The 17588-nt window shown below is 32.0% G+C and overlaps 2 protein-coding genes across 3 annotated transcripts in view; one reads left to right on the top strand and one right to left on the bottom strand.

Moving 5' to 3' along the window:
• LOC127698945 (nuclear RNA export factor 1-like) overlaps positions 1–2028 on the top strand; it is a 39764-nt gene extending 37736 nt beyond the window's left edge. For both annotated transcript variants that reach the window (XM_052202719.1, XM_052202722.1), the window contains exons 23-24: positions 231–291; positions 1144–2028. In XM_052202719.1, coding sequence (XP_052058679.1) covers positions 231–291; positions 1144–1182 — 100 coding nt within the window. In that variant the 3' untranslated portion in view covers positions 1183–2028. The remainder of the gene's footprint in view (positions 1–230; positions 292–1143) is intronic.
• A 10102-nt stretch (positions 2029–12130) lies between these two features.
• Positions 12131–17588, bottom strand: part of LOC127698936 (U4/U6.U5 tri-snRNP-associated protein 1-like) — a 50105-nt gene continuing 44647 nt past the window's right edge. Inside the window, exons 15-20 of the mRNA XM_052202695.1 lie at positions 17174–17281; positions 16285–16366; positions 14660–14756; positions 14007–14238; positions 13526–13644; positions 12131–12446 (exon numbers count right to left, since the gene is read on the bottom strand). Of these exons, the coding sequence (XP_052058655.1) occupies positions 12422–12446; positions 13526–13644; positions 14007–14238; positions 14660–14756; positions 16285–16366; positions 17174–17281 (663 nt within the window). The 3' untranslated portion in view covers positions 12131–12421. The remainder of the gene's footprint in view (positions 12447–13525; positions 13645–14006; positions 14239–14659; positions 14757–16284; positions 16367–17173; positions 17282–17588) is intronic.

Genomic DNA, 17588 nt, shown 5'->3' with positions numbered 1-17588 from the left:
CAATACTTGAGCAAACATCCTAACAAAGTTTACAAGCAATAGATATAAGAAGATGTGGTTTGAGTGCCAACGAGACAACTCTCTATTCAAGTCACAATTTGTAAAAGTAAACCATTATAGGTCAAAGTACGGCCTTCAACACGGAGCCTTGACTCACACTGAACAGCAAGCCATTTAAACTTTTGTTCAACATTGAATTTTATAATAGCTCTAATACATTTATTTTACAGATGTTTGCAACAGTATAATTGGGATTATATGGAAGCTGGTAAGGTATTCTCTGAACTGCAGGTATGTATTTACCATCATTTTAATTTTTATATTCATTTCAAACAATGCTGTATTGTAGTGTTTAAGTACTTCTGCAACACTGATTTTCTGCCATTATACCATCATACACATTCAGACGATCAATGTCTTTTCAGTGATGCTCGAGGCCAAAATATTTAAAATCCAAGACCTAATAGACATGTACATGTTGAATAGCTGATAAAACCAAACCCACACAAGAAAACAGATCTAGAGCCATGCACGAGGGAAATTTATTTATCCCTATTTTAACTGAGTGGTTTTAAAATTTTCTGTGCCTGTGTTTAAGGAGTATGTATATTATAGTGCAGAGAGGTGTACACCCTTTGAATACTAGTTGAATACTAGGGATAAATAAATAGTAGTGTGAAAAGAATGGAATGTTTTTGTTTGAATTTGTTGTAATATAAAAAAAAAAAGATGTGGTATAATTGCCAATTAGACAACTCTCCACCAGAGGCCAAATGACGTAGAAGTTAACTATAGGTCACTGTATGACCTTCCACAATGAGAAAATCCCATACTGTCCCATACTGCAGAGCAAGCTATAAAAGGCCTCAAAATGACAAATGTAAAAGAATGCAAACAAGAAACTAACTGCCTGGCTTATTTACAAAACAATGAACGAAAAAAAAACAAATATAATATACAGCAACAAGTGACAGTGCATGTAAAAATGTATACACCAAAAAAAAAAAAAATGAAAAATGTAAAAATGTAGTTATTACCTTGATTGGATCTGAAGAACTATAAAATAGCTATGTTGCTTTCTATAAAATATTAGAACTGTTGTGTTGTTAAATAATTTTCAAACTTCATATTTAATTTTAACAGAAACAAAACAAGATTCCTCCAGAAGCTTTTCTAAGTTGATAAGTGACTGTGTTGTACTGCCAAATTACTTATCAATGGACCATCATAGTCTAATGGTATTGTTACTCATTAGAGGACCTTAATACTGTGTAACAACGATAATCTAATAATTGATCAGATATACAATTATTGTAGCTCAAAACTGTGGTTCAGTATAATTTACACAATTGACTTGATCTCGTGTTAAATCCTGTATTGTGTGAACATCTTTCATGGAGAAAAACAACAAGTACAGATAGTGACACTTGTGGATGAATTTATGTGGTGTTAAAGGTTTTAATTTAGCATAAACTCTTTGTATGAATTGTCAAACATGCCATTCCATGTACAAATTAAATTAAAAGATACTAATTATAATTTCAGGTCAAAATGATCTATTTGCTCAAATTGTAAAAAGAAATTTCCAATTGTCATTCATATACAGGTGTAGTGCTATCTATATTGTAATTATCCAATCATCCATCCTTGTATGACTCTTGTTAAAAAAATAAAACAAAGTATTGATGGTGTATTTTTACTGTTGACTGTTAATGCTATATTGTTTTATGTGTATTGATGCTACTGAGAAAATAATAACTTAGTGCAAAAGAGATATTTAATTTTATTGTGATTTTACATGCTAAATGAATTATTTGTAAATACTGAATGCTTTTATGTGTGAAGGTGGTGTAAATATGTGTTTTATAATGAATGATATATACAGAAGTGAGGATGAATGGAAGGTCAATACTTGTCAAAGAGGAAGTGAACAAATTTATTGTTTTGTTTTAATTGATCATGAGGGGTCAAATTGAAGATAGAAAGATTTTATCATTTTATTTTTTAATAAAAATGGTATCTGAAATAGTTCATTGTCATTATATTTTAATGCCCCCGCCATATAGGAGGGGGCATTAAGTTTTTCCCTTATATGTCTGTACGTCCTGAAATTGGTTTCCATTCTCTAACTTAAGTTTGCCTCAACCAAATGTTATGACTCTTATACACAATGCTTATTACCACAAAACTCAGATCAAATACGAATTTTGGTAGCGTCACTTTTACCGTTCTTGAATTATGTCCCTTTATAGTGTTATATGCAAGTTGGGGCATCATCTGTGTCCCATGGACACATTCTCCATTTATTTTCATTTTATTATACACCCATTCAAGGTTCATTCACCTTGTCTGTTCATCCATAATTTTTGTTACATTTTACTCAGATGCTGTATTAAGGAATGAATTGAAATATGATCTGGAATTTTATTATGATGAGTTGTACTGTGTAAGCGATTTTTAGATCTGCCTTGCAATCACTATGTTTGAAGGTACTTATTTAACTCACCTGATTCGAAGGGTCAAGTGAGCTATTCTTATCTCTTGGCGTCTGTCTTCACCATTTTTCTGCAACTTTTACACAAATTTTCTTCTCTGAAACTACTAGGCTAGTTAAAATCAAATTTGGACACAATTATCATTGGGGTATACAGTTTAAAAAAATGTGTTCAATGATCCATCTGCCAACCAACATGGTTCAAGTGACTAAAAATAGAACATAGAGTAGAATGCAATTTTCAACAATTATCTTGAATTGTTGAAAAGTGCATTCTACGAATGAAAATGGCTATAGAAAGAGAAAATCTGATGGGGGCAGAATTGTTAAGAAAGTTGAGATATATGTACTGTCCATTTTCCATTTACATCAGATCTGTTAGATGACTTCTTATTGGACCTACTTTTTGCGACAAAAGTCTCCAATTGCGAACATAGGGATTACAATCAGGTGGCGGTGACAGTCTAAACTTTTTGTATAAAGCTTTATATTTCAGAAGGAAGAAGATCAAGATGCTTCATATCTTGTATGCAGATACCTTATGTTACAATGTTTCTATTATGAGTAATAGAACTAATTTTGGTATATGGGATCCTTGCAAGGTCTTCATCTCCGTCAGACAGGGTTCACCTCTACCTCATTTCACGGATCAGTGATCAAGGTTAAGTTTTCTTGATCAAGTCCATATCTCAGATACTATAAGCAAAAGGTCAACTATATTTGATGTGTTGAATGATTGTAAGGTGTACATGTCAGACTGTTGGGTTTCATTTGACTGTGACCTCATTTTCATAGTTAATTAGCCAATGATGAGTTTTTATACGACCGCAAAAAAATTTTGCGGTCGTATATTGGTATGATGTTGGCATCATCGTCGTCGTCCGAAGACACATTGGTTTTCGCACAATAACTTTAGTTTAAGTGAATGGATCTCTATGAAATTTTAACATAAGGTTCAATACCACAAAAGGAAGGTTGGGATTGATTTTGGGGGTGATGGGTACCAACAGTTAAGGAATTAGGGGCCAAAAATAAGCATTTTTCTAGTTTCCAGACAATAACTTGTGGAACGGTGTATGGATCTCTCTGAAATTATACCACAAGTTTCCATACCACAAAGGGATGGTTAGGATTTGCTTTGGGGGGTTATGGCTCAAACTGTTTAGGAATTAGGGGAAAAAAAGGGGGAAAAACAAGGGTGTCCAGGTTAATGGACAAATACTTTAGTATTTAATTACAATCCAAATTCAGACCTGTATCAAGCGTGAATATTGCGTCCATTTTTGCCCCAACTGTTCAGGGTTGGACCTCTGCGGTTGTATCCAGCTGCGCTCGGTGAATCAATTTAATTTTGTTTAGTCTGTTTCTCCAATTACTATACGCAATGGATTAGCTGTATTTGGTTTGGTGTCTGTCTGGCAGGTTTCATATTACCTTGACCTTTTTTCATGGTTCATTTACAATGTCAAGTTTTTTCTCAGATACTATAAGTACTAAGTCCACTACATTTGGTAAATGTTAAGTTTTCATGGTTTATGTTATTCAGATCCTATAAGCAATAGGTTAACTATAAGTGGTTTATTGAATGATTGTTAGGTGAACATGTCTGGAAGGGTTCATCTGACCTTGACTTCATTTTCATGGTTTATAAGTCCATGTTAATTTTTCATGATTATTTCCATTTCTCAGATACTATAAGCAATAGATTAACTATGTTGGCTCTGGAATGATTTCATTATGTTCATGTTGTCTGGACTCCTTAAAGGAGTCGTTGCTCTTAATGATGATTTTTACAAATCTTTTTGTGCTTTCCCGAATATCTTCAAAACTATGATAGATAAATATTTTGAAATGAAAAAATGATCAGCAGGATAGTAACTACAAATATGTCAATAAGGGCCGAACTGCCAGTCAACTCTTTATAGGAGTTATTGCCCTTTAACGATGATTTTTAATCATTTTTCCAATTTTGAGGAAAACTCAAAACATCAAAAATCATCAGCAAGGCGAGAACTATAAATAGGTCACATAGATGAAATTGATAGTTGACTTCTTGTAGGAGTTATTGCGCTTAAATGATGATTTTCACCCTTCTTCAATTTTGGCAAAAGTTATAGAAGATGGAGAGAAACTCTTTAAGACCAGAACAACATGATCAACGAAAAAGGAAATTGAGTCCTGAATTACATTCTACCGGTAGTCTACTATCAGATTGGTCATCGTTGAAGATGCACCAAAATCCAAGTGAATGACACAGACTTTTAACAGCCTTTAGTTTACAACCACTGAACTTCAAATTTTTTGCCAATGCTTAATAACAAGTGGAGGTATACTTTGCATGACATTGTGCAGTACTCCTTGTTTAATATCATGAAATATAAATTGTTGGCTCATTGAACAGTGTTAAATTTCACATTTTTCATTTTAAGGAGGACTATTCCTCTGAAAGGATAAATGTCAGATACTCATACAAATAATAAACTGCTTCGCCAAGCGCAGCTGGATACGACCGCAGAGGTCCAACCCTGAACAGTTGGGGCAAAAATGGATACAATATTCGCGCTTGATACAGGTCTAAATTTGGATTGTAATTAAATATTTGACACATAATAGGTTTCTGACACAGAATAACTGTAGTCAAAGAACTTAGAATTGGTTATATGATTTGAATTTATATTCAATTTTTTGCTTTTATGCAATACACTATGCTGTTGCTGTTCCAATGGAATTTGTAACCATAATTACCCATTTAAAAACATCATAAAAGTCTTAAAATAGAAAATGACATACATAATCATGGTTAAAATTAATATTCCTTAATCAGCATTTTTAAATAGTAACTTCTAAAAATAAATTGACAGCTAATCACCTCAAGACAATACAACATTTCTTTATACATAATTTAAAAGCAGTGAAAGGGAGGTAATCCAAACATAACATTGTACTTTTTTTTAATTGTCCATTAACCGGTTACAAGAGCGCAATTATTCGTAATGCATTTTCCATAGGGTACCACTGGTGTTCCGTATTTTTTTTCTCGAAGACTACACAAACTAGGGAAAAACGGATTGCAGTTCCTGTTACTAGAAATGCCAGTGTTGCATTAATATCAAAAAAATATATAGGGTCATGCGGCAGAAATTGACTTAAAATGCAGTTGAAAAAGATCGTCTATTTTTTTCGCTTAATGATAAAGGCATATTTTTAATGGCTCCGACGTGCAGAAATGGAGGATATTTTCTATACTTCGTAAAATGTGAATATGATTTTCTGCAATTTTTAAACCTAATTGGATAAGCTTTCGATTAAATGTAATTCCAATCCTGTATCATCCAATCAGAAGCCGTATAGGATTCTATTCTGAGTACCATCTTGGGGTAAAAAACTTGCCGGTAAAATGTAAACAAATAATTGCGCTCTTGTAACCTATACGGTAATGAAAAAAAATTCCGAAAATTAAGCGCCCGCGCTAAATGAAGCGCTAGCGTCTATCTAGATAAAATAACGTCTTTAAAACATTATCTGATCACTCTCTTAATTTTGAGAATTAGTTTTTGCCCGCCGATCGGGCCAAAAATTTGAACTGATTTTTTCACCAAATACGGTACTGTTTAAAAAGACATGAAAATAAAGTTTATTTACTGGCCTTATTTTTCAAAGGTCACCGAGCACTGATCATATTGTCGACAAAACTGTTCTGATATGGAAAAGCTACATCGAATTTTGAAGAATGGCTTTAAATGAAACCATTTCTTGAAAAAACACGTTTTTGAAACAGACTATAGTTTTTCCAAATTTTGAAAATATGATAATATTACTACTTTGGCAAGAGAAACTATTCTTGGACTACAATATTCAATGCCAAGATTAATTTTTCTACTTTGCAATTTAACTAATTCGTTGGTGTTTGCTTAGGGACCCTTTCGGTCAATTTTCACCAAATTAGCTTTTTGCTAGAATAGCAACTGAGTCACGATCATTATTGTTAAAAACCAAAATGAATCTTCAAATTCAAGATATACACATGCTTTTCCCCATAAAAACAGTAGATATCACAAAACCGTTCTATTCTCTTCATACTTTGTCAGACTATAGCTTGAATTCACGTTGATGAAAAGTCCATTTGACCCAATTTCTCGCTGTTTCACATTTTTTCCGAGCAAAATGACTATTTTTAACATTTTTCAAAGCCTTATTAAAAAAAAATGTCTTTTTTCTATAGGTTACAAGAGCGCAATTATTCGTAATGCATTTTCCATAGGGTACCACTGGTGTTCCGTATTTTTTTTCTCGAAGACTACACAAACTAGGGAAAAACGGATTGCAGTTCCTGTTACTAGAAATGCCAGTGTTGCATTACAATCAAAATAAAATGCTCCGCAGGGCGCAGCTTGATACGACCGCAGAGGTCGAACCCTGAACAGTTGGGGGAAGTATGGACACAACATTCAAGCTTGATACAGCTTTGGATTTGGATTGTGATTAAATATTTGACACAGCATAGGTTTCTAACACAGATTGAATGTGGTCTAAGAACTTAAAAATTTTAAATTGGACATTCACCTATTATGGTCCAATATCCAAAATCTAAATACATGGTTAGATTCAGCATATCAAAGAACCCCAAGAATTCAATTTTTGATGAAATCAAACAAAGTTTAATTTTGGACCCTTTTGACCTCAATGTGGACAAAGTTGATAACGGGGCCCAAAAATCAAAAATCTAAATACATGGTTAGATTCAGCATATCAAAGAACCCCATATATTCAATTTTTGTTGAAATCAAACAAAGTTTAATTTTGGACCCCGATTTGGACCAACTTGAAAACTGGGCCCATAATCAAAAATCTAAATACATGTTTAGATTCAGCATATCAAAGAACCCTAAGAATTCAATTTTTGTTAAAATCAAACTAAGTTTAATTTTGGACCCTTTGGACCTTAATGTAGACCAATTTGAAAACGGAACCAAAAATTAAAAATCTAAATACACGGTTAGATTCGGCATATCAAAGAACCCTAAGAATTCAATTTTTGTTAAAATCAAACTAAGTTTAATTTTGGACCCTTTGGACCTTAATGTAGACCAATTTGAAAACGGAACCAAAATTTAAGAATCTAAATACACAGTTAGATTCGGCATATCAAATAACCCCAATAATTCAATTTTTGATGAAATCAAACAAAGTTTAATTTTGGACCCTTTTGACCTCAATGTGGACAAAGTTGATAACGGGGCCCAAAAATCAAAAATCTAAATACATGGTTAGATTCAGCATATCAAAGAACCCTATATAATCAATTTTTGTTGAAATCAAACAAAGTTTAATTTTGGACCCCGATTTGGACCAACTTGAAAACTGGGCCCATAATCAAAAATCTAAATACATGTTTAGATTCAGCATATCAAAGAACCCTAAGAATTCAATTTTTGTTAAAATCAAACTAAGTTTAATTTTGGACCCTTTGGACCTTAATGTAGACCAATTTGAAAACGGAACCAAAAATTAAGAATCTAAATACACGGTTGGATTCGGCATATCAAAGAACCCTAAGAATTCAATTTTTGTTAAAATCAAACTAAGTTTAATTTTGGACCCTTTGGACCTTAATGTAGACCAATTTGAAAACGGAACCAAAATTTAAGAATCTAAATACACAGTTAGATTCGGCATATCAAAGAACCCAAATAATTCAATTTTTGATGAAATCAAACAAAGTTTAATTTTGGACCCTTTTGACCTCAATGTGGACAAAGTTGATAACGGGGCCCAAAAATCAAAAATCTAAATACATGGTTAGATTCAGCATATCAAAGAACCCCATATATTCAATTTTTGTTGAAATCAAACAAAGTTTAATTTTGGACCCCCATTTGGACCAACTTGAAAACTGGGCCCATAATCAAAAATCTAAATACATGTTTAGATTCAGCATATCAAAGAACCCTAAGAATTCAATTTTTGTTAAAATCAAACTAAGTTTAATTTTGGACCCTTTGGACCTTAATGTAGACCAATTTGAAAACGGAACCAAAAATTAAGAATCTAAATACACGGTTAGATTCGGCATATCAAAGAACCCCAATAATTCAATTTTTGATGAAATTAAACAAAGTTTAATTTTGGACCCTTTTGACCTCAATGTGGACAAAGTTGATAACGGGGCCCAAAAATCAAAAATCTACATACATGGTTAGATTCAGCATATCAAAGAACCCCATATATTCAATTTTTGTTGAAATCAAACAAAGTTTAATTTTGGACCCCGATTTGGACCAACTTGAAAACTGGGCCCATAATCAAAAATCTAAATACATGTTTAGATTCAGTATATCAAAGAACCCTAAGAATTCAATTTTTGTTAAAATCAAACTAAGTTTAATTTTGGACCCTTTGGACCTTAATGTAGACCAATTTGAAAACGGAACCAAAATTTAAGAATCTAAATACACAGTTAGATTCGGCATATCAAAGAACCCCAATAATTCAATTTTTGATGAAATCAAACAAAGTTTAATTTTGGACCCTTTGGACCTCAATGTGGACCAATTTAAAAACGGGGCCCAAAATCCAAAAACTAAATACACGGTTAGATTCAGCATATTAAAGAACCCCATGAAATCAAGAATAAAACCCCATTGAAATTGGTCAAGAAATAAGCAATTTATAGGAAGTATCTTCTTTTGCACAATCCTGTGCTATTAAATATTTCTTGCTATTGCGCAATACTGTACAATTGACAATTTCTTGCTATTGCGCAATATTGTGCTATTGGATATTTCTTGCTATTGCGCAATACTGTGCAATTGAAGATTTCTTGCTATTGCGCAATACTGTGCAATTGAAGATTTCTTGCTATTGTGCAATACTGTGCAATTGAAAATTTCTTGCTATTGCACAATACTTATTATATAATAATTTACACATCCTGTTTGGTGTGTATCTCCTACCATATCATTATTATTTGATTTTAAATATAAATCAGAAATAACCAACTTAAAATGGAAAATTTTAAAAGAAACAAAAAAGGAAAAAAAGAAAAAAAAGGAAAAAAAAATAAATCCCCCCCCAAAATTTTTTGAACCCCCATTATGATTCATCACCCCCAAACTCAATCCCAGCCTTCCCTTTGTGGTATGGTACCTTGCAGTACAATTTCAGAGAGATCCATACACTTGAACACAAGTTATTGTCTGGAAACTAGAAAAAAATGTGTTTTTTGGCCCCTTTTTGGCCCCAAATTCCTAAACGTTTAGAGCAATTACCCCCAAAACTCAAACCCAGCTTTCCCTTTGTGATATGGAACCTTGTAGTACAATTTCATAAAGATCCATACACTTACACACAAGTTATTGTCATGAAACTAGAAAAATGCGTTTTTTTTGCCCCTTTTTTGGCCCCTAATTCCTAAAATTTGGAGGCAATTACCCCCAAAATCAATCCCAGCATTCCTTTAGTGATATGGAACCTTGTGGTACAATGTCAGAGAGATCCATACACTAACACACAAGTTATGTCTGGAAGTTACAAAAATGCTTATTTTTGGCCCCTTTTTGGCCCCTAATTCCTTTACTGTTATTACCATAACCCCCAAAATCAATCCCAACCTTCCTTTTGTGGTATTGAACCTTGTGGTAAAATTTCATAAAGATCCATTCACTTATACTAAAGTTAGAGTGCGAAAACCAATGTGTCTTCGGACGACGACGACGCCAACGTCATACCAATATACGACCACAAAAATTTTTTTGCTGTCGTATAAAAATATATAGGGTCATGCGGCAGAAATTGACTTAAAATGCAGTTGAAAAAGATCGTCTATTTTTTTCGCTTAATGAAAAAGGCATATTTTTAATGGCTCCGACGTGCAGAAATGGAGGATATTTTCTATACTTCGTAAAATGTGAATATGATTTTCTGCAATTTTTAAACCTAATTGGATAAGCTTTCGATTAAATGTAATTCCAATCCTGTATCATCCAATCAGAAGCCGTATAGGATTCTATTCTGAGTACCATCTTGGGGTAAAAAACTTGCCGGTAAAATGTAAACAAATAATTGCGCTCTTGTAACCAACCAGGAAACCCTTGTTTTTCCCCCTTTTTTGCCCCAAATTTCTTAACGGTTTGAGCCATAACCCCCCAAAGCCAATCCTAACCATCCCTTTGTGGACTATATTTTGTGTATCTCTAAGGTAGTGATAAACCTTGGAAGATTTAGATATCAAGTCAGTACCATAGGGTTTTGATTGCATTTCATGCAATCTTTTCCCAAAAATGATTGATTGGCAATAATTATCGAACGCGTCCTAGACATTGCTGATATAAACCTACAATATAAGTTTTATAAAAATCTGGCAAAAATTATACAAATGAGAGTGCTAACGATGTAATTTTCCATATAAATAATGTTTCCAAGGGGCACAACTCTTTTAACAGAAGTTCATTGGCACTGATTTTCCAACTTGTCCGAGACATTGCTGATATAAATTTATGATATAAGTTTTATAAAAATCCGTCAAGAATTGTATATGTGAGAGCACTAACAAGACTGGACAGGTGGACGGCCGGTATTTGTATGTCCCCCGCAACGCATTGTGCAGGGAACAACAGCAACTGAATTACAGATTTCCGACTTTGGACAAACACATACAGAATGTGGCGGCCTGGTAGGGTTAATCAACTGAATTGTAAGGGATGAATCAAAGAAAAGCAGACATAATCAGGACCTGGGACTGCTCCAAATAACCTTCAATTTTCTTCTACTTACTTAGGAAATATTTGTTGGCTATAAGATATCAATTTTGTATACATAATCTTAATTAGCCAATAACCTGGAGTTTAATGATGGACAATTCAACCTTTCTTCTACACACATAGTTTAATATTTGGTTAAATCAACAACATTACATTATCTTACAGAAAAATTAAGTTTCATGGGATGGAAAGAAGAAATGTATCCCAATCATAAGTAACTGAAATTTTATATTCTTGTAAAATCCTAAATCTACCATTCCTAAAAAATTTAAAAAATTGTTTCGTCTTGATCATAAGTAACTGAAATTTTTAAATTCCTGAGAAATCATAAATTTACCATTCCTAAAAATTTGTTTCGTTGCGATCATAAGTAACTGAAATTTTAATTTCCCGAGAAAATCGTAAATTACCATTCCTAAATAATTCAGACATTTGAGATCATTTTTATTGAACAATAAGGTGAACCTTGCTTCCAAAAGTACCAAAATCTTTGACCATAAAAATTTAACAGCGATTTGAGCTAGCACAGCACTAGGGAAAAACTAGATATTACATCAATGTTGTCAAGGGAATATCAAAGTTAAAGCCAGACAACTTTATAATATGACTTGTACCATATGCAGACCAGTATACCTGACATAATTCATGATATTTTTTGTATTTTATTGATATGTATTTTACCCAAAATTTAATTTCAGTAAATATTAATGTCATAAAAGCTGCACAATAACTTTGAAGAGGACTTGACTAAGTTGTAAAACTTCTGTCTGATCCAATTGAACCAAACTTAAACACTATAACTCTCACAAAATGTCTACTCCTGTTGTACCTTGAAAATTTGCCTGAATTTAAAAAAAAAGTTTAGTCAACTACAATATGCTATAAATTCATATTTATTGTTAATTAATAACATATCATTAATAACACATTTATCAAGAGATCTTTTCGATATTTATACTATCTGTTCTATGCAGGAATTCTATCACAACTTTTTTTATTTGTAAGGTATTTGAACACTATTAAAGTTTCCATGTAGTGATACCTTGAGATTGAAAGGATTTCACAAAATATTATGAATGACATTTTCCAGTGGACATTTTTTACATGTCTATCATTCATTGTGAAATGCTACTGTTCATAGACAACCATAAAATCTTTTCTATCGCACTCATTTGGATTTGGCAATGTTAGCTCTGAAAAAGAAATTTGATGGAGTTTTTAACATGAAACATAATGTAATTAATGTATTCAGACAATAATTCCCAAAAATGTGTATTGTATTTACTTACAGATCATCAAGTAATTTAAAATCCTTCACTGACAAAACATGGAGTTTTGCAAATCATGCTATATACTTTAATTAGTAAAAAAATTCTTAATTAGTTGGTGAATGTATCTTTCATGTATCGTTCTACCAGTCAAAGAATGAAAGATTTGCAGGTGTAGATATTATTAATCATTAACCAATGCATATCACAATAATAAATTGATTGAGATAATATTATAAGATAATAGGAATGTCTTTTATAGGTATTTGGTGTTATTTGGCAAATTACTTAATCTTTGTTTTGTTTACCACAATCTGGGATTGATTTATGATTTGATTGTGTTGAACTGGCCAATTGGCTTGTATTTTTATAACAAAATAAGATCTTGCTCAATTGATTGGACTATACAAAATGCCAAACTGTAACAATTCACTTTCCTTGGAAGAACATGTACAATAATTTCTACAATATAATTTTAGAGAAGTATGAGATAAGAGATGGGTCTCCTCAAAATCATATGGAAAAGTTTTTTGCTAAGGATTTCCTTTAATTCTGGTTGTTTTATGTAAATGGTAAAATTATGTATTAAAGAAAGGATTACTAGACAATGAAGTGGAAAGTCTACTGGAATATGTTCCAACATAGAAATGAGGACCCTAATAACAGAAATGAAACCTGTAGTATCTTCATTCTTATAAAACATGTTTAATCTTTTGAATAATTATATCAAACACATGTACATCAAACTACATGTATTTCAGATTCAAAGCTGTGCAATTGTTTATGCAAAGACGAGTTCAATACTCAGGAAATGTTGACTTAAAATTTGATTTGGCTATTCCTTTTAGATCCCTTTCGGTCATATAGCCCCATACTTATTAAAATGCTTATAAATCCTTTGGCTTTTAAATTTTTTGGTTAGTGCCATTCTGATGAAGGAAGAGCCAGAAAAAATCTTCAAACACACCAAATTCATAAAGTGTTATTTTCCTATTTTAACATACCCTGTTAGTCCTTTGTTCCCTGACAGAAGAATATAAGCAGATTTTTCTGATTTCTGCTTTTCTTTTAACATATTCAGTGTACCAAGTGGTGTGTCTGTTGAACTCATCTGTTTCATTAACTGTAAAATAGAAAATACTGTCCAATCTTTCAGTTATCGTAAAATTCATAAACTCATAGAAGGACATCCATTAGATTGATTTTTAATATCTCTGTTTTTATTATAAATAAAGTATGAATGTTGTGTTAACAATATATATCATATTGAATGCTTTATAAAAAATCAACTGATAATATAAATTCTTTGACAAGGAATGGAAACATCCCATCACAAATATGATGATTTTTTACTATTTCAAAAGTATGGAAATTTTTGCTATACATTTCTTATCATTGAGCATTTGAAAACTTTAGGGCTACATATTTCATTTACATTTACTTTTTTATATATAAACAAAAATAAAATCGGTAAAGGACATGAACCTGTTCTTCTTCAACTTTTTTCTGTCTTTTCTCTGTCTTTTTCTTTCCTGAACCTTTTCCATGGAAACGATGTGACAGCTGTCTAAAAGCCTCTTTCTGGTTCATATGTCGCCCAGCATCATCAACATATTCCAATTTAAAAGAAGGCTTATAAGTATCCTTTTCTTTGAAATCAGTAATAATACCACTGCCACCATATCTATCTCTTTTTCTAAATTTTTCGTCTAGATCACTTAAATGATACATACAATACTTTTGACAAATGTATTTTAGAAAATCCAAATTTCATATAAACACTATTTCTCTAATTATTTGCTAATATATGTTTATTGTCTTAAAGATATGTACAAACTATTTTCAGCTATAATTAATCAATACAGTGATTTCTCCGCAAAATATTTAGGTAGCAAGATGTTAAAACTGTTTTCTAAATGATTGCCCCTCCACTTTCTGCGAAATTAAAAAAAAATCAGTTATATTTGATAATTCAGAGTTTAGGATTTACAGCCTACAAGTCCTCATATTATATCTGAAGGAAACTATTAAAATACAAATTCAATTGGTCACATAACACATTTATGCTTAAGAGACTAACAGGCATAAAACTGGTATCCTGTGATATTGTTCATTTTTGGTGGCAGCTAAACACTTACTCATATCTTTTGTCCTCAATAGAATAATTCTGAGCTGACAAATCCTCAGCATCTTTTACTTCAGGGCGAGGTTTTTTCTCATCTTTTTCTATGTAACCTGCAAAATAAATTGTACATACTATTATCTTATTATATTTTGAAATGTTGTGTAACTTTCATGGACATGTTACCCATCAAAAACAAAGGACAAGAAATAGAATGTCAATGCTAGCTATCTTTGATGGGTGCCTGCACATCATAATAAAAAATGCATGCTGATCTCTTGTTGTTTTTTTGTTGCCATCTGTTAACGGAGTGCTGTCCTATTGAAGTTTACCCAATATCTCCTTTTATTATATAGGTTGCAGTACAGCCAACTACAGTGATTGTTATATAAATATTACCATACAACCATTAATTGAAACTAGAGGCTCCTAAAAGCCTGAAATGTTAAAAATGCTCAACTTGCAAATATATTCCATATTGATATTTATTTTTTCCTTTTTTGGATAAAAAATATTTTCTGTGAAAGATAATCTACTTTTAAATATATCTCTTGTCAAGTGAAATCAAGACAAATCAATTGCTTTCTTCTTCATTGCTATGATCACATTATTTATGTACCTAACAATCAGGATAAAAAAATACTTATAAAATGTTCCAAGTTTGATAGAGTTTGTATGACTTTAACAAATAAATCCTGTACCCTATATGGGAAATTCCTCCAAAATTTTCAAATACATATAATTGGTAAGTTTGTTTTTAGTCATGGGGTTGTTTGGTTGGGACAAAAATCACAAACTATATACTAGAAACCCAATAAATTATCATTTAGTATAAAAATAAGGAGATTTGGTATTAATGTAAGCAATGTTTTGTTGAAATTGGTCCAGTGGTTTCTATTTTTTTAATTTTTAATAGTCAACAGCTGACAGCAGATAATGATTGATGACCACTGATGCCAAATGATGGCAATAGGTAACTTAACCCAAATGGCCATGAAGAAAGAAAATGAAAGCTGAAAGTCAGGTTTTTTCTTAACTTTGTACCTTTGACCTCATAAACATTCTTTAATTAATAACAGCAATACGGCACTAGACTTTATTCAAATTATGAGGCATCTCAACATATTTCTCTAATATTCATTTCAAACAAAATACCACTTTTTATAAGTTGTATGACAGCTTTTAGAAATAGTTTTTTTGATAGAAAATGCAAGTTTCTTTTAAAAAACATACACTTTTAATAATGATCTTTGACCCTTCATACTTTACTTGAGTTGTACATTCAGTTTGTTATTTAGATTTTCTGGTAAATTTAAGATGTTAAATGAGAACATTTCTGACCCCATGATTTTAAAGTGATTGATCCTCGACCTCATCAGGTCAACCCTTGGAACAGTCACAATTATGCAACTCCACTGCAAGAATTTTAACAGGTCCTCTGCCTCTTATCAAAATTGACTGCAATATTTTTACATCATTCTAAAATTCTGTTCTGTTTAATTCATTAGTATTCAAGCAAACTGAATATTTTTAAAGTTCTATTATACACCTAGAAGTTAAAGTCCTTACATGATTAAAAAGGTTGCTGACAATTGACCTACACATGTTGAAACCCTTGGAATTTGTGTAAACCAGACTGACCTTTTTTATTAGCTAACTGTAAAGCTGCTCCTACCCCTGTACCCACCACAGGTTCATCATCCAGTGCTGTTTTCTCTGATGTCTACAAACAAATGTGTGTTGTTATTTATTTACTTATACCCAGTTTTACATTAATCAAATAATTGTTTTCAGCAAACAGTAATGTAAGTATTCATTGAATTCATGTGAATAATAGGGGCTCTTTAAAAACAGATACCTTTGTCTATCTCTCTATTTTGGTAGCAATGAAAACCTATATTTTTTTCATTAAATAAGTCCCCATGCCATTACACTCCATGAATCACAAAATCTTATTAGGATGATTTGGAGTAGTTATACAATAGTACTGAGTCAATAAAGAAATATATGTAGTAAAGGCTTCAGTTTGCTTTCTAAAATTAAAATACTTCAAATCAACATAAAGTGTTTAAATTTGCTAAGTAGACATGTCTAAGACAAAAGCTTCTGCAACAATAACAGTATGATGTTAAACTTCTTTCACAGAGAAAACAGCGCCGAAGTTAACAATCTTACTAATCTACTAATTAAGAACTATGCATTTAGACACCATATCCTAAGGAGATATTTTGTATAAGCACTAACTAAATGGTCAATTCTTCAAAAAGATGTACAAAATTATAAAATGACATATCAATACATTTGCAGGGCCCACAGACACTGCTTCAGTATTAGGGACAAGTGAATTGGAAAAAGTGACAAGACATTAACGAGAAGTGTTAGTTCATCATTCTTTGTGATGTCAAGATCAATTTCATGTTGTTATCACTGATGTATATAGAGGTGCCCCTATCTCTGTATTATTATCCTGACATGTTTAATAAAGTTACATTTGTTTAACATACTAAGTCTATTGTCTCAGTAAACTTACGTTTGATAAATCCACAGGTGTCTGGTCGATTTCCACTCTGTTCCAACCTGACTGATCATCCTCTTCCTGTTTACGTAATCTTTCTTCAGCGAGTTCTCGTTCTAAGTCCTGTAAGAGTATAAAAATATATAGATATATCTAAGAAATAAAGTGCTCTGAGAATGTTTTGCTTTGAAGAATTTCAATGAAATCAAGAAAATATTCATATAGTAATACATGTACTATCTAATCTTAAATGTTAACATCAGCAAACATGAGTAAAGTATGATTAAACTGTTTATTGATTTTCACAGACTGCCATGCATGTATCTCCAATTGAGGTTACAAGCCATTTATGTCTTTGGGGTCTTGTTGTAGTGTGATTGACTCAAGTACAACAGATCAGGGATCAAGCCATGAACAGGTCAAACTAAAG

This window comes from Mytilus californianus, unplaced genomic scaffold (assembly GCF_021869535.1).
Source record: "Mytilus californianus isolate M0D057914Y unplaced genomic scaffold, xbMytCali1.0.p SCAF_4, whole genome shotgun sequence".
NCBI lineage: Eukaryota > Metazoa > Mollusca > Bivalvia > Mytilida > Mytilidae > Mytilus > Mytilus californianus.
This window is presented reverse-complemented; position numbering and strand designations above follow the sequence as displayed.